The sequence below is a fragment of the Tiliqua scincoides genome, chromosome 2 (assembly GCF_035046505.1).
Source record: "Tiliqua scincoides isolate rTilSci1 chromosome 2, rTilSci1.hap2, whole genome shotgun sequence".
Taxonomy (NCBI): domain Eukaryota; kingdom Metazoa; phylum Chordata; class Lepidosauria; order Squamata; family Scincidae; genus Tiliqua; species Tiliqua scincoides.
The window spans coordinates 140,374,637-140,392,808 of record NC_089822.1 but is presented as its reverse complement, the minus strand read 5'-3'; the positions used below and the strand labels follow the sequence as shown (position 1 = coordinate 140,392,808).

The window sequence follows — 18,172 nt, the reverse complement described above, 5'->3', positions numbered from 1 at the left end:
TCTGTGCATCATGAAGCATATGGGAAGCTAATGCAACTGCACTGGCTTCCCATACATGTCTGAGTTCAACTCAAGGCACAGTACTTGTTTTTACCCATAGAACTCTACATGTCTTGGGTCCAGACTACTTGAGGGACCATCTGCTTTGCATACAAACCTGTTTGCACTCTGTGTTCATCATCAGAGGCTCTGCTCCATATCCCTTTGCCATCAGAAATTTACTTGGTGGGGAAGAGGGATCGGACCCTCTCCCCAACTGCGGAATTCCCTCCTCCGAGAGGCCTGAATGGCAGTCTTTGGCAGACAGTAAAAATGTTTCTATTCCATTTGGCTTTCCCCTGAATCATTGATTTTATTCTTGGTTTGTGGTTATATTTTTTGTTGTTCTTGACTGGTTGCTTACATTGTCTTAAATTCTAGTGCAATTGTTTTAGAGATTACTGGAATTAGTTTGTAAGCTGCCTTGATGTTTCTTTGAATAGGACCAAAAGACAGCATTGACAACTTTCAAGTAAATAAATAAGAGCATAATCCTATGCTTGTCTATTCAGAAATAAGCCCCATTATCTTCAATGGGGCTTACTCGGGAAAGTACAGTATGCAGAGGATTTCAGCCTAAAACATTCAAGATATCTGCTCTACAATTAGGGGGAGTGGTGTGCAGGGCTGAGCTGGGCAACAAAATCAAAGAGCAACAGTAGATCAAAATAAACTTTGTGGGAACATTTCTGACTTGGACATTCTTCTCCTAACAATGAGGGTGGCATTATCTGAATAGTAGTAGCATCTCGGAAATGCATTCAAGGTTTGAATGAGAATTTCCTGTGCTCCTCTGTAAAGGGAGATTAAGCTTGCTTCCAAAAGTCTGCAGCTGACAAGTTAAATAGGATGCAGAGCTGATGATGTAGGCAAATGAATGCTGGAAAGATAAGGTAAGGAGAGACTGACCTTACAGCAGCTCAGGGGAAAGGAGCATCAGTTATGTGATGCTTTGTGTAACTTTGCCCCATTATTTGAAATGAAAAGCAAGCAGTGGAAGCTGTGATCAGGCACAAAGGAAAAGGTTGTTCACCCTTTCTCTGCTGGCCATTTTTCCCCATCAAAATTACCTTCCTCACGTTGCTTTTCTTCTCATGAGGGAGTAAAAAATAGACATAAAGAGACTGGTATCTTTCTTGTGGATGCTTCTGGTTATCTGGATCCCTTTCAATTTGGTTTAAATCCTGGTTACAGGACCAGCACAGTGTTGGGTCACTCTGGTTCACAGCCTATTTGGGTTACTGGACAGGAGGAGTGCGTCCCTGTTGGCTCTCCTCAGTGAAGTGGAGGAGGGGACACTGTTCCATGGGGGCTCCACTACTACTAGTCAGGCAGAGGCAGTGTTGGAGGGACACCTGCTGTTGAACCCATGGGTGCTATAGTCACTGGAGCCGTTAGTCCGTTACAAATTATGCATAAATGTATCATGAGTTCTTTCCTGTGCACTTGCAAGCTGTGGTATATTTGTATCCACTGCACCATTGACTGTGCCCACTCTTCTCTCTGTGGCAAACATTTCAGAACCATTAGGACAATGTTTTCACTAACATGCTGTGAAATAATTGGCTAGCAGCAAAGAGATTTTTTTTTCTGCCTGTGATCTTTCATGGTAACAGTCTTCCAAGATCTGTTCCATCCTTTAAATGAGAAGGCTATTCCTTCCCTACAACCAGTCCCTACACACACACACACCCCAATTTTTTATTTTTAGCATTTCCTTCCCACAGGCTGACACAGTTAGCAAAGAGAAAATAAGCTGACAAGAGGCAGAACGTATATAGGATGGAGAAAGGTGGAGGTGGGGAAAAAGGACAGACATGCCAAGTGCTAGACAAATTAAAAAGCAGGAGGGCTTCCAGGCCTGGGAGTTTTTCAGCATTACTCAGGCATTGTTCTCTGGTTCTAAACTATGTGAGGAATTGCAGGCAACTTTCCACGCTTTGGTGAGGACAGCACTTTTTGCGCATGTTCATCCTGCTTCATTCTGCCCATGCCAATGGGCATAACACAGCCAGGTGGGGAGTGGTCTGCTACATTTCTCCTCCCCTGCCCCAGATTTTGTCCCATGCCAGCACAGGCAGACAATACAGAGCTACCTGTGTGTACCTCCACACACTATTGTGTTTGCTGCCCAGAAAGCAGTTTGCACAAGAGTGAAACACTGTGCCATCTTTTGTTTGTTTGGAGATGCTCTGGCATGCAGGCTAATGTTCCTTTCAAAAAAGCCAAAAGCTGGTTAAGGGGCATGAGTCAAGCATGGATCATCACTGCCAAGAGCCCACAGCCCTCCTCTGCATAACACAGATGCCTTGGATGGATTTGTAGAGGAGGGCAGGAGGATCCAAGGTGGCTGGGCACCGGCACTACCTAACTACTCCAATTATAATACCGTCTTGCCAACATTCAATTAGTCTGGCCACACACACGGTCCTTCAATCTGAACACGGGATCATTTTTTCCCCATCACAGTTTGATTAGAGCACAAGGGAATGTTAGGGAAACAAATGGAAAAAAAATAAGAAAAAGGCAGTGAGGAAAAAGATGCATAAAATGCTTTGTAGTACACACAGCATTGGGAGTTCTGTAGCAATGCAGATGTTGTAGGTCAGCTCTTTGGGAGATGGAACAGGGACGATGCAAACCTCCCCACTTCTCCCTGCCTTTTCAGGCATCTTGCTGCTCGGGGCAGAGCCACGGTGATGACGAGCCACATTGAGTTTCCTTTTCCATCACCTAATAAGCTGACTTCCAACTAGATAGGATCAATGTGACATATGGAAGGGTTATACAGCAGCGACAGGTTACCCACAGTAGAACCTTAGCTCAGCAGAGGCAGAGATAATAAGACGACTCTGGTCTACACCGCTTCCGGTATAATGACTGGACCAAAGTGAACGTACTGATGACCTGGCGTGGGTAACATTTTTAAAGCAAAGCCATGTCCATAAGGAAAGGTGATTAGGCTCTGAGATCAACTGCAATACTCCCATTGGCTATGGTAGTCAGGGGATCAAATCATCATCCTCTAGGCTGAAAAGTATTTAAATGGAGATGTTCCCTAGCAGTTCCCTCCATCCTCACAATCAGCTAGCTTTATCAGTTACCCTTCCTGCTCAGAAAGGCACATGTCATAAACAGAATGGTTTTATTAATCATTACAACAAAATGAAAGTTATGCGGGGAGGGGGAGTATTGCTAGTCAATAGCAGTCAGCCACACTAGGTTTTTTTTAGCTGCCTTTTGCTCTCCTCTCTTGTTTTAATTAGATCTCGATCTAATTCCTTCACCTCCAAACTGCAGAAGCAAGAATAACAAATGCAGTACATGACTTATTCAGTGGTTTTTGGCAGATTTCCTTGCCAACTTTCTTAACCAGTAACTTTTGGATAACCAACACTGATACCACAGTAAGCAGAAGCAAAGCCACACTGAAAGTGTGGTTTAAAAAAAAACTCACAAAGTACTTTCTACCTTTTTAGGAGAGGGGCAGCTCAAACCTGAGCTTCCTGGTGCCTGCTGGAGCAATGACACCAAAGCAACTACTGTGTATCCAGCGAGCACTGGGAAGCAGCCGGAGGTCTGCTTGGGGGAAGGTGACTTCTGTCCCCACCCCCCAGGGAAAGCCCCAAGCACCGCAATGGGACTTCTCAAGTCTGCACTGGCTATTTTGCCGACACAGAGTTCAGAATTCGACAGAGCAGAGCTCTGTTGGTCCCACTCCCCCCACCCTGATTCCTCCCCCGGACCCGCCCTCCCCCTCGCACCCAGAGTCTGCACTGCCACCCAACAGTTGCACTCCCCCCCAGCAGCGGCACATCCTCCTTCTACTGGTGCTGGGCCCGGCGCCTGACTGGCCCAGGCCTGGCACTGGCACACTCTACCCTGAGGATGCTTTACACTGTTTACAGCACATTTATGGCACCCCGTGCTAGGGCTCAGTGCCAGCGCTGGGTTGGGTTAGGAATGGGCCCTTAGGCAACAGTCTGCGTGGTAAGACTCAAAACTATACTGACTGAAAAACTGGAAAGCAAAGCCCTAAAACCGAAGCTTGTCATAATTACAAAACAGTAAGAATCTCTACAAACAATGCCGACTCTTTGGCTTAGAAACGGAGATGAGCACCGTCCCCAGATTCGGAAACAACTAGGCTTAATGCCGGAGAGGGGGAAACCTTTACCTTTTACCTTTTAATGAATGCTGTAATTCTGATACTGGGTGCTCCTGTCAGAGCTCTGTATATATTGTCATACTAGTATCTGTCTGCCCTCACTATACAGCTGAGCTGGAGTGTACAGCATAACACCCTGCTGGGAACAGGGACCCCTTTTAGGTTCCACGTACACAATCAAATCAGTAATTCATTCATTTAACCTTTAATGGCATAAAATGTCCAGTAATAAGGGAATAGCACAGCTGGGATTTTCTTTTTGTTTGTCCTTTGCAAAGGAACGTACATGAAAATCACAGTGATTTTTGAACACATTTGTTTTCCTGCAGTACATCTGTTACCAAAGAGGGCTGCCTCAGGAACCAAGCTGTTTAAAGCTTTAAAAAAAGCAAACTGAAAACCCTTTCTTGGCTCACACTTGGAGGATTGAACAGTCCCTATCGAATGTGGCAATGTGGGACCAGCGTGAGCTGGAACACACTCAATTTGTCCTAGCCACCAAAAAGGAGAGCCATATGGACAAACCCTGGACTTGTGAGGCTTTTGCTTCCACATTTTTTTTTTCTAAATTACTGAAATTCTCACTACGCTTGTAAGATTGCCTTCTAAAGTGCATAGTGCAATGCTATTGGTTCAATAGGGCTTACCCACAGGAAAGTGAATATATAGTGTACATAGGATTTCAGCCTTAAAGTGGCATAGGACTGAGGATTCTGGAAATGTAAACCTTATTTCAGAAATGGGATAAATGTCAAGCGTACATCAAACTGAATTCAGAAACCTCTACCTTCTCTCACAGGCACCCCAATCACACAGACAAGCCACCATTCGCTCAAGTATACATGTGCAACCTATTTATCCACAGATTTTTTATCTGAAGATTTGTCTCAACATGAATCCAGTGGGGGGGGGGGGAGATGACTGAAAGCTGAACACACCTTTGCCTCCTTTGCCCTTCGCTGGCGTCTTGCTCCGTTTCCAGGCACTGCAACAAAGCTCCAACTGGCACAGGCAGGGAAACAGCCCTGGAACCATGGAAGAGGTTCCCCTTTCAAAGGAACAGTAAGACTCCTGGAGCCCCTGAGCCAGTCGAGGCTGAAGAGGGGAAGGCGGGCAGAAAACCTCTGTAGCCAGAGCACGTGCAGCAAGGTGGAGCACTTGCTCTCTCTCTTTCTCTCTCTCACTCACTCACTCACACACACACACACACACACACACACACACACACACACACACACACACACACACACACACACACACACACAGGGGCACGTCCATAGCAACAAAGGGCATTGCTTAAAAAACCCAGGAAATGTTTCCCAATTCCCTCCCTCAGACTGATATGGTGCAGGCTCTCCATGCTGTAGCCTACGGAAACAAAACAGCCCAGCAAGCAAGTCTTCCTGGCAAGCCAAAGCATGAGATTTAGGCTACAATCTGATCCACACTTTCCTGGGAGTAAGCCCCATTGACTAGAATGGGGCTTACTTCTGAGTAGGCAAGCATAGGACTAGGCTCTCAGGCTACAATCCAATCCACACATTCCTGGGAGTAAGCTCCATTGACTACAATGGGGCTTACTTCTGAGTAGAAACGCATAGGACTAGACTCTTAAAAGCTTAGCATCCCACCTGTGAAAGAAGTGGGGAAAGCTGGCAACGGGAGGGCTGAATACAGAGGGGGAGGTGAAGAAGCAGAGGGGAGAGGATTGATAACAGCTGCCTTAGTTTCCTTCCAGCCCCAAGTGTCAGGTTGCAGCGTATTTGAGTAACTCTATGGAATTTAGCACAACTCGTTTTTTCTTAATTGCTCCAGGTCATGGAACGGAACTCACACGAATAAATAGGCTCCACCTGTATAGTTTCTTGTTGATCAACTTACCTGCTACAACTCCAGCAATGTAAACAAACCCAATCCTTGCTGCACCATGCACCATTTCAAGAGGGACTCCAACGAGGAGCTGAAGAACAACATTGAGCGCAAGGTGCTCTATCCTAAGCCAAAAAGAAACAGCAGTCATCAGGTGTGTGGGACCACAAGCAACTTTCTTTAGTTACTAGCGCAGAGGCTTTGTGCGTGGAACCAGAAGCAGCTATAACATCTTAATGCCTAGGTAAAGTAAATTAATCCTCTTTCATATGAACACACTTTTCCATAGAAGTACCTGCTGAATTCTACATGACCTTCAAGTTTTTAAAATGCTACTTCAAAGAAAAGAAAAGAAAGGTGCTGATTTGAGTTTATGAATCCTGTCTGTAAAGGATGCTGATTAGCAAAGTTAGTTGTGAGCACGGTGGTTAAGGACATGGGCCAGGTACCAGAAGACCCTAGTACAACTCTCCCAGGAATTCACTGGCCTTTCGCTGTGTTCTTTTTTGTTTTTGAAAAACACACTGAAGTTATTTGCTAAGAGGTGGGATGTATCCTTTCAAAATAAATAAATAGGTTGTAGAAAATTTAGTTGGTGATGCTCTGGACTATTTTTCACCAGGAATGCTTAAAACCAGACAAGAAGCTTTGGACATGAAAAAAACTATGTTCTTGTAGAAAAGATGTGGCTGTGTCCAAATATGCCCAGTCACACCCCTTCCCTTCAACTCAGTTATTCAGGAATCATTATTTGATTCTGGACCCAAATTTCTTCATATAATTTTTATTTCCTGCCACGAATGGAAATAGCTACAACCAAACCAATGTTTGTACCACCACCTTTCACCAGCATACAAATAGCACTGATAATCACATCAACAAAAATGAATGAATAACTTTATACATATTTGTTTGGACTTAGAATCAAATGGAACAAATCAATTTGAAAAACAATGTAAATGTCTACTTTTTCTTATTATATATAGTACTGAAGAAAACAGAGCTAGATGCAGGCTAGCGCACAGGCAAAGTCATGGGAAGGTGCCCAACCTTTTCTAACAACCAATTTAACTCTCTTTGAAACACTGTCTCTTGCAGAGCAATGATTTATTTCAGTGGGGGGACCTTTAGAGGTTTTATTCCACAGTAGGGTTGATGCATGCCTGTTCTTTAAAATGACTCAAGAAGCTTTCCATTCAGTCCAACTTTGACTGCAGCCAAGAGCATCAGAGAACCATAGTAAATAAGCACCCATAAAACATAATTAGCTTTCTCATGCTCTGAATGTGTCATTCTTTAGATGACAATATAATTGATTTATCAAGGTTTCACCTTCTCTGCAACCAAACAAATGGGGCCTAGAATCAATGCAAGTCATTAGTTATGGCAGCAATACAAATGGGTGGGCCCCCCAGATAATTAACGTCTGCTCTGCTTTAAAGCAGAAGGCTAAAATTTACAGCTTTTGTTTCTTATACAAGTCTTCTCTAGCCTGAGACCCACAAACAGCACATTTTGGGGAAACCCACAGAAAGTTCAGCCAGCAACCCTTAACAACTGCCTTCCCTTCTGGTTGTCACTCTTGGCCATAAAAAAGCAGATGAGCACAGTAAATTAAGAGCTTCAAATTAACATTTTAAAGTCACAGCAGGAAGTGTGACAGCAACAGACGTCACCACCTTTGTAATAGTTTTCCCCTTTGGAAAATTAAAAGACAGAGAGGGGTAATGGTCACAGTATTGAAAAAAGAAATAGGGTTATTACTGTTCCCAAGATTTATTTTATTCTCCGAATGTGAAAATAACCCAATGTTGATAAGTTGGCCATAAATGATCACTTGGCTATCTAAGCATGGTAAGTATTCAACCACCAAAACTACAGCAAAGACTGCTTCTCCAGTGGGAAATGTGTGTGGGGTTAGGATGGTTTGAATGTTCAAAAGATTTAGAATCCACAGCAAAAAGTAATAAGACTACACCAGCTAAGTCTCTAATATTTACAAATGTGAGGCACCGGATACTCTATCTTTCCCCAGAGTTTCCCTTGGAAACAAGCCAAGGATGTGAAAGAAATGTGATAATTAAAAGGTTCAGCACATTTTTCAAGCAACACATCAAGCTAAAGGTACCAAGATACTTGTCAAAGCCAACAGTTAGAATTTTGTGAGTGTGATGGTTGAGGGGAGGGGACCTGCACCTTGCACCTCCTTCTCCCCCCCCCCAATTCACTCTGGAATAAAATGATAGTAATCTCTGCCACCAACAAGGCTAAATCCAGCCAGGAGGGCACTTTGGAAACGTCCCCTCACAGATGTGTGGGGGGAGCTCCGGATTCCTAGGAATTCCCCCCAAATGAATGCAACAGCAGAGGCTAGCAGTCATGGGGACAAAGCAATGCACTCCCTACTGAATCAATCAGGCCAGCCAGGCCTCATCAGAGGCGGCGCTGGGGACATTTTGGCAAAGGTGAAGCAACCTGTATATTTCTGCTGTAGCCCAGCACGTTTGGCATTATTCCATTAAATCAACTGACTTTACCATAAGCCTCCTGCCTTGCTTGTGCAGATACGTACTTTTCATAACTTGAGGATTCAGAATTGCCTCCTTAGGATGGGGTGCGGGGCAGGGGCCTCCGACAAATCCATAGGAACAAAGCCAATCCTTTTCATCCCAAATAAATCTTATAGCTCTTATAGCCCAGTCCTATAGCAGTCTACTCAGAAAGAAGTCTCACTGTGTTCAATTGGGTCTACTCCCAGGAAAATGTGCACAGGATTGTTGCCTTAGAAAGCATGTCAAAGCTGTATTTCTTGTAGATTGGTTAGAAAAGGATAGTCATTACTGAGAAGTCAAGAATGACCCAAACCATTGTTCTGATAGGAATCTCTGAGAAGGCATCTTGTTCAAAATAGGTGCACAGCATAAACAGGGCCTCATTTCTCACATTTCAGACCATATCCATAACTGGAAAAGTGAATTTAATTATCTCTAGCTTGAACAGGTTCTCTTTTAGAGAACCTGGTTCTTTACACAGGACCTCTCCTTTGTCCCTTCCAAATGATATCAAGCAAAATGGAGGAATATAGTAAATTCTTCAACACTTACCCTGCATGCATGAATATGTAGGTGAGGTATCTCCAGGCTTGGGCACGGAGCTGAGGATGATATAACAATGAGTTCTTCAAATATAAGGGGTGGGTGACTTGCAGCACAAACCTGTCTAGTACCACTCCATTGTAAAGAAAGAAGGCAACCTAGGAAAGCAAAGAGATTCCATAGCTAAGTACGATAATCCATTCGTCTATTTGAGATGGAAAAATACATGTGAATCAACATACCTTTAAAGAGACTTAAAAGGCATAGCTCTCACTCCCAGGTAAATGCGCTTAGGAAAGCAGTCCAAGGCTGCAACCCTGTAACACTTTCCTGCGAGTAAGGCCAACTGAACACAATGGAACTTATCTCTGAGTAGGTATGCCTAAAACTGCACTGTAAGTCCTACTGAAATGTTGTTCAGATTAAAATGCAGTTCAGTCTCATCCATATCATTCCTTAGTTCTCAATAGGATTTTGTTAGCACTAACATTTCCTGGATCTGCATTAGGTGTTTTCACACAGGAGGCTTAGATCTATTCTTGTTTAAATCGGTTTGTAAGGCAAGGGTATAAACAACCCTGGTGAGAAGATACATCCACATTTCAAAATTGTCTCACTTCCCATTTCTAGCCTACATTAACAACATCCATACGTGACACAAACTGTGTGCAAGAGGCTCAGAGGCACTCTTTAACATCACCTGCACAAAGCAGCCACCACCGTGACCCCCAACATCTCAAGTTGCTCAGAAAAAAAGCTTTGCATCCCAAACCAAAGACACCTGCTCATTTATATTTTATTTATAAAACCTGCTAATTGCCTTTCTACACCCTCCCCCTACACTGTGGTACATAATATAGTAAAATAAACCAAAATTGGATGTTGCTTTTTCCGTTCTCCCTGGTAACGCCTCACACGGCACACAACCTGTGACATGACATCATTGTTGCTATGCATTCGTCTGCTTCTGCCTCATAGTATTAGCTGTCAGCAGCAAGAGTGCGGAAACTTGTGCATAGAACTGTAATAGACCAGGGATATCAAACTTCTTTCATACAGAGGGTCGAAGCTAGCATTCATGGTGCCTGCTGAGGGCCAGAAGTGACATCATTAGGCAGACGATGGCCAGAAATAAGCACTTTGTTCTCACCTAGTAACTCATTAGTTGCAAATGATAGAAGAGAAAATATGCAAATCCTGCTCATATTTTCAAGATATGAGAGAACACAATTATAACGGGAGCAGAGAAATTGCTTCTAGGGAGTACATTTGGCCTGCGGGCCTTATGTTTGACACCCTGTACTAGACACTACCAAGAAGAGGAGCCTAAGGCAAAAAGCTCCATATCTCTTATAGTATTAGTTCTATCCAGAGTAAAGACAAAACAACTTTATGAGCAATGAGACTCTACTAGGACTCCTTTGTGAAGGAATGTTTGAAAACAGGAGTTCCACCACAGAGCATTTCTTGACCTTCCCTTTGAAAGGGAAGGATACATTAAGCAAAGCTTTCATCAAAGATACTAAGGTAGAGAAGACATTTCTGCATATGTTGGATCAGGCCATTCACAGTTCAGAAAATTATAACCAGCACTTAAGATTGGGTTGGAAACCCACAAGCAGAGACTCCAATTCCTCAATAACAGATCCAAAATTGATCTCAAATGGCCTGCTCATCCATTCTGCCAGCAGAAGTCTGCACAAGCCAAAGCTTCTAGACCACCACCAAGGGGCAGCGTTACACAGTGTTCTAACTGTGAGGTTACCACGGTATGAATGACAGTGGTCAGATCTCTGTCTTCAAGGGAAAGTTGTAGCCAGCTTAATGAATATGAGCATCCCAGAACATTCCTTGGTTGTGCACCAGATCCTCCACAGGAAAAGTGAGTCCCGATAGACAGGCAAACATACTTCAATGAATCACGTCATATGTGCTGATACTTGCCTCTACAATGGTGATGGCAATCATGAACCAGGGTGGAGGGCAGCAGGTGTAACTATCGTAGTACCATTTTCGATCTATCTCACGGGGTAACGTTTCATAGGCAACATGCCGAATCAACCGCTGGGAAAGGCTCAGTCCTGTCTCTTCGAGCAATGCCTTGTTGCACAGCCTTCGGTTCCCTTGCAAAATGGCCTGGCGGAAGCTGTTAGATCTTTTGTTACTCATCTGAGGGAAAAGATAAAGCAAGGAGAAAGACGGAGAACATGAAAAGGCTGAAACCAAAAGATGACCTGCCGGGCACACTGCAGAAATCCAACAAAAACGGCAGCTTATGACACAAAAATGTGAACAACATAGAAATCTTTTGTAAATGTGGGAATTTGGAAGCCAGATCTGGTTACCTTGCAACCTATCCATTTGCCACATGTCTGATATATTTTCCTGATCCGAACCACCAGATATGAATCTCGCTCCAGAAAGAATTAACTGACAAATAGTAGAAATAGGTAGGTAAAGGTTTCCCCTGCACAGTCGTGCCCGACTGTAGAGAGCAGTACTCATCTCCATTTCCAAGCTGAGGGAGCCAGCGTTGTCTGAAGACATCTTCCGTGGACATGCGGCCGGCATGACTAAATGCCAAAGCACACGAAATGATGCTACCTTCCCACCAAAGTGGTATTTATAAATACATATTTATCTACTTGCATTTACATGCTTTCGAACTGCTAGGTTAACTGCTAGGCTTTCGAACTGCTAGGTCCACAGCACCAGGGTCTCGAACTTCTGGGCTGCCGACCTTCCAGCCAACAGTCCAGTGTCTTTAACCATGCAGCCACCATGCTTCCAATTAGTAGAAATAAAACATACCAAATTTATAGGTATGATTTGTGTACTGTCGACTATTTTATGGAGGATGGCTAGCTTATTTCTTGTGAGGAAATGGTAGTTAAAATGGATGGTATAAGACCACCCATTTTTAAAAACAGTATCATATAAGACACCTCGTGTGTGCTCTTATTCAAATGTATAAAATTCTACACAAACAGCAGATTTTCATCTATTAATCAGAGCTGGAAATAGCAAAGGACTGATTGGCAAGCTTTCTTCCTTATGTTAAAGATGTACTTGGTACGTGGTAAGCAATTACCAAAATTAGGTAAGTGATTTTGGAGAAGATGGGGAAGAGATCTGCGAGGTACCATGATGGATGAAGACTGGAATTGAATCTGGTTCTAACGTTCAGATTTCTTTGATATATGCAAATCCAAAAGAAAACTCTTAACTGTGGACAACAGGGAATCAATGTTGAGTCGGCCTTGCATCATGATGATAATGAAGTGAAATTAATAAGGCCAAAATGCTGAGGAATTCAATCTGTGCGTCCTGCCTCCCTAGTGAGACGTGGCTAGCATCCAGGGGCGTCGCCAGACATCTCAGGGAGAGAGGCTGCTCTGCTGCACGTGCTGCCTCCTGAATTGCTGCTTTCTGCAGCTGTGAACGAGGTGGGTGGGACAGCGTGAGGCTGGGAGGGCATGTGAAACATGGTGGGGGGAGGTGGGAGAGAAGGCTGGCTGGGCAGGCAGATGTGCTGCATCTCATCATGGAGCTCTCTTCATGTGCAACCTCGCCCCAAGGACTACATTTCCCAGTGTGCCCCTCGCCTTGGGCATCCTGGGATTGGTCAAGGCCGGAGGAGAGAAGAGTGCAGAGGTGCTGCATCTCATCAGCACAGGGCGCGCTACTGGCAGGCTTCAAAGTAAGTACAGGCAGTGCAGCGCTTTCCTCTGCTTGGGAAGGAAGCAGCCAGCCTGCTCCTAGTGGGGGGGGGGTGTCCAAATGCCCCAGCCTGCATCCCTCCGTCTTGCCTGGGGGGAACAGGGGTGGCATCTGCATGTTGGGTGTGTGTGTGTGAGCAGCCCCCATCTACTTTGGGGTGAAATGTAATCTTGCTCTGTGTGGCTGCAATCCTTTCCACACTTTCCTGGGAGTAAGCCCCATTGAGTCAAATGGGGCTTACTTCTGAGTAGACCTACATAGGCTTGGGGTCTGTGTCAGGTTAACCAAGGATCCTCACCTCTCTCTTTTTCCTCCCCCTTCAAAAAAGAAAAAAAGCCACTCTTGATGGCTTTGTCTCCAAAAATTGATTAAAAATAAAAATCCCCATTCCTTTTTAGCCTTTCCCCTTTTTCCTCCTGCCTCCTTTTGGGGGGGGGGTACTCTGTTGGCTGCTATTGTAAGACAAAAGGCACAATTCTAGCTAAGTCTACTCAGAAGTAAGTCCTATTGTGTTCAATGGGGCTTACTCTCCGGTAAGTGTGGTTAGGATTGCAGCCTCAGAGTGCTGGTAGCCTTGTATAATTATAAAGTATAATTACTTACTGTTGCTAAAGTAAGACAGATAAAACCAATCTAAATGTAGCAGGGGACATAACCAATGAAGCTAAACATCCACTCCCCAACCTGACCCTTGCAAACAGTAACCAATGAACAGGAGGAGGAATGGGGAAATACTGGTAGTTAATAAATATGACTTAGGAGATGTTTGGAGCAGTCAGCGGCAACAACCCCTCCTGTAATGATCAGGAGTGTCAAACTCATTTCATATAGCGGACCGAATAGCATTCATAATGCCCAGTGAGGGCCAAGAAGTGATGTCATGAAGCAGGTCATGAACAGAAATAAGCACTTTTTTCCTCAGGAACTCATTAGCTACAAATGACAGAAGAGAAAATATGCAAATCTTGATCACATTTTCAAGGTGCGGGAGAGCCCAATTTTCATTCAGGCTGCCCTTTCACTAGTGACACCTCAGCACAGTTCAGCAGCTGAGAGCAGCTAAATGGTGGTGGTGCGTCCGAGGACAGATGAAGAGCTTCCACGGGCTGCATCTGCCTCCTGGGCCTTATGTTTGACACTCCTGGCCTAGATAGTCATAGAGTTCTTAAGGCCTCAAAGCGCTCTTTACTGTCTTGCTGGCTTTTCCCCCACCCCATCTGGAATCTTTTCCATTATTAATAAACATATTATCTCAAGAACACACACAGTCCAGAATAGAATCAGGCTGTTACTCTCATAGAGGGGGAAAAGCTCCATGCTTATAGAGCCAAAACAGGAAATCAGTTAACAAAGTTTTTGTATACTTTACAAGCATTCCAAAGTGATGCTCAGTTCAGAATAAGTTCATGAAGCTAATGAGACTGAGACATTCCACAAATACAGCTAGAGGAATATACTTGGAGATACACTGGTATCTCCAAGATGAATACAGTGTCACTTCATTAAGGGAACAACTCAGCTTCTACTTCTCTTTCACAGGCACTAACTCACAGCCAATCCTGAGCTGCCCAGCAGTGCCAAAAATGGCTGCCGAAGCATCCAGTTAATCATAGGCAGATGCCGCCACCTCCTTGGCAGGAGATTTTCATCCCCTCCCCCCAGGTCAAGCAAGTAGCCCCACAATGGGGCTACTTAATTCTACGCCAACCCAAGGGTTGGCGTAGAATTCAGAGCCTCCTTGTCGGGTGGACAGCCCAATTAAGAGGCTCAGATTTGGTGGAGCAAAGCTCCACTGGTTCCACCACCCTCCCGCCCCACTCCCTTCTCCCTGGCACATCTTGACCAATCTGACCACATCTTGACCATGCAACCACCAAGCAGTGGAGCTCTGGTGTTCCAACGGTGCTAGACCAGTTGGGCTAGCACCATCACTACACTGGCGGTAAGCCAGCAGGCACTGAAAAGGATTGGGCCCTCAATGAATGAAACTTTTGTCACAGCATACCAGATATAGTCTCCCATCTTTTTCAATGGTGGTTGCACAATTCCAAGTGGATTGCATCCTGCAGAATTACTTCAATCATGTGTTGCCTGAATGAAAACATTGCTAAACTCAACCCTAACTTTCTACACATTTTAATGCTGGGCATCAATGTCGTTGCCCTTTCCTTGGTCAGAAATCATGCAGATCATTTTTTCTGCCCTGCTGATCCTCTCCCCTGACACTTGCAAAGAATGACAAGGCAGGTCTGTTCGGATGAGAAAGCCACCATCCTTTTAAGTTTCTTTGCAGGTGAGAACTTCACCTTCTTCATGATAAACAGCACCATGTCTATACCTGTGAGGAACTGTGAAGGAAACTAGTACGGGGATCAAGAAGAATGTTCCAATCAAGTTACATAATGGCAGTGGCATAGCTAGGTCATTTGACACACGGGGCCCCTAAATTTTTGTCACCCCATATGACATGAATTAATATGAAACTAATTAATTTTTCAAGTGATGTCCTGGCTGCAAGTGATATCATCAAGCAAACTAAAATAAATAATTATAAATAATTAAATTAAAGAAAAACAAATAATTAAATAAGGGGAAGCCAGCCCTGTTCCACCAAGTGGCCTACCTGCAATAACAACCCCCCCCCCCAAAAAAAAAAAATCAGTGAGATTTTCCGCCCCCGGTTCACTTTAAGTTCTTATATTTAAACCATACAATGATCAGGACCAAAAAAATTCACCTTACCAGCACCTTGCTACTGCACAATGCCTACAGCCCTAATCTATGACATGCATGCCATTATAGTTAATCCTGTCCTGCATACAAATTTTTAAAGGCACATGGAGGTGCATGAATGCAGCCATTCTTCCAATATTTTAGAAATGGGTCAGTCTGTGGAACTCCTTGCCACAAGATGTGGTGATGGCGTCTGGCCTGGTTTTAGAAATGGGCTATGTCAGAATGCCAGATGCAGGGGAGGGCACCAGGATGCATGTCTCTTGTTATCAGGTGTGCTCCCTGGGGCATTTGGTGGGCCGCTGTGAGATACAGGAAGCTGGACTAGATGGGCTTAGGGCCTGATCCAGTGGGGCTGTTCTTATGTTCTTAATATTAGAAATGGCTCTCTCAAGTGAAGGACATCTGACTCCCATTTAATGTTGTAAAGACCCAAATTCTCCACTGATAAGCTGCTGATAATAAACTGAATGTAGACCCTGACTCCAGTACAACCATCACCTCTTGTTTTGGCACGTGCCTTCCTGCCTAATAAAGTGCAGCTAATACATGAGGTGTTCCAAGTACACAGGCACTACAAATGTTCTTGCGCAACTGCCAAAACTGAATCTGGCAAGTGTTTCTCCCAACACACTAAACTTTCTGTTGATATCTGCTTGCGGAACCCTGCCAGGGCCTTACTCAGTGCGAGAGATAAAGGATGACAGCATTGGCATCCCTCTTTTTTTTGGGGGGGGGGAGCGAGGATTGTTTTCTTTTTGGCTCATATCCTCAGAATCTCAAGGCCCAAAGCTTCTGCTTTCCGACGCTGTTCGGTAATTGCTCCAAGCAGAGCCAAGCAGCTTAAAAACAGACTAATCATTGGTGTGAGCAGCTCTCAGGCAAACACTGTTGTGAATGAAGAGAAGCCGGCTTCAGTCTACACAGTTTGCTGAGCCACTGGGCACATCTGCACATCAATTGCTTGATGGGGGGGACCCCCATATCGACAGATACTTATCCGTGGAACAGGTTTGCAGGGCCCTCTGCATGCCCCCACGCATGCCCCCACCAGAGGAGAGGAGAACTCTGCTCTGAACTCTGGAGGTCTTCCAAGCCCAGTGGAGGCTGTGTATGTCCGTTAGCAGCCTCTGCCGGGCTAAGAATAAGTCTTAGAGTAAAAAAAAAACGTGACTCCAGGCCTCCTAATGTCTTATAAGGCAGTAAAAACGTCACTTCCAGTTTTTTGAAAAAAAGGATGTCACGTATTTTTTACTCTAAATACTCTACGTAAATACTAAATTCTCATGTGACTCTAAATACTCACATATTTTTTTTGACTCTTGAGTCCAGCAGAGGCCACAGACGTCTGCAATCTCTGCTGGGTTCAGAAGATCTTCTGGAAGCAAGGAGGGCTCAAGAGAGGGGTCATTTGTTCGTATCTGCAATTTCATTTAACCGTTGGGGGTTCCGGAAGGAAACCCTGCAGATATAGGGGCACACCTGTACTTGCGATTCATGGATAACAAATACATTGGTGGCTTTTTGTCAGAATGGGTGGAATGGAGCCTTGACTACTAGATGTTGGTGACAAGTTACAGGAGAAGGTATCCCCTCAACACGATGCTTGTGAATTCACCAGGAGACCTTGACCAAGTTTGACACAATTATTATCAGACTTAACTGACTTGGCTGTCTTAATAAATTACTATAGCACTATGGCCCAAAGTCTACTACCATGACTACCACCACCACCACCAGTACCACTACTGGCAGAGCTTCTGTGCCTTTTGCTGTTGTATAAGAACACAGGTGTAGCACATAATGCTTTTTCACAACACAGGAAAGGAGTCATTGACTGAATTTCACATTACGGTGTTGCCATGAAAGACAAAGACACAGAAACAGTGCAAAAAATCATGGGCAACTCTTAAGGCAGGTGCTGTGCTAGGTCATGGTTTTGGTCTGCATCTTCATGGGAGTCCTTCTTAGGTATTGATAAACAAAATTAGGGATGCTGAAAGTGTCCCTAGTAAATGCTAGTTTCTATTCCCTGGAAAACTCAGAGTGCTTACACACTAGTGCAGAGGATCCCAAACTGTGGGTCGGGACCCACTGGTGGGTTATAACCTGATCACTGGTGAGTTGTGAAACTGACAAGCTGATAGCTGACCAAGAAAATGTACCAAGCCTTATGGAAATAAGAACTGCTTCGCTTGTTTACTTGTGAGTAGGTGAGCATGTCTCAGTCCACTTAGAAGGGCAGACTGAGAGGAAAGCAACATCACCAGAATGGTCCTGATCCAATGAAAGCAGGCCCCAAAAACACTCGAGAAGGAAGCCCCACCCCCCCAAAACTGACAAGGAAAATGAATTGAGCCCAATGGAAAGCGAAATGCAGCCACACGTCCGTGTTTGTTCGTGAGTAGGCAACTGTGCCTCAGCTCCTATTGAAGGCCAGGCAAAGGGGAATGCAAGGCCACCACAGTGGGCCCAATTCAATGAACATGGAGAACAAATGCTCCAGAAAGTGGTCCCTTCACTATGGTAAGAAGGAAGAAAACAGAGG

The 18,172-nt window shown here is 44.5% G+C and overlaps 1 protein-coding gene across 1 annotated transcript in view; it reads right to left on the bottom strand.

Annotated features, from left to right (window-relative positions):
- RHBDL3 (rhomboid like 3) overlaps positions 1 to 18,172 on the bottom strand; it is a 153,791-nt gene that overhangs the window by 21,268 nt on the left and 114,351 nt on the right. The window contains exons 5-7 of the mRNA XM_066617061.1: positions 11,116 to 11,340; positions 9,181 to 9,329; positions 6,089 to 6,201 (exon numbers count right to left, since the gene is read on the bottom strand). Coding sequence (XP_066473158.1) covers positions 6,089 to 6,201; positions 9,181 to 9,329; positions 11,116 to 11,340 — 487 coding nt within the window. The remainder of the gene's footprint in view (positions 1 to 6,088; positions 6,202 to 9,180; positions 9,330 to 11,115; positions 11,341 to 18,172) is intronic.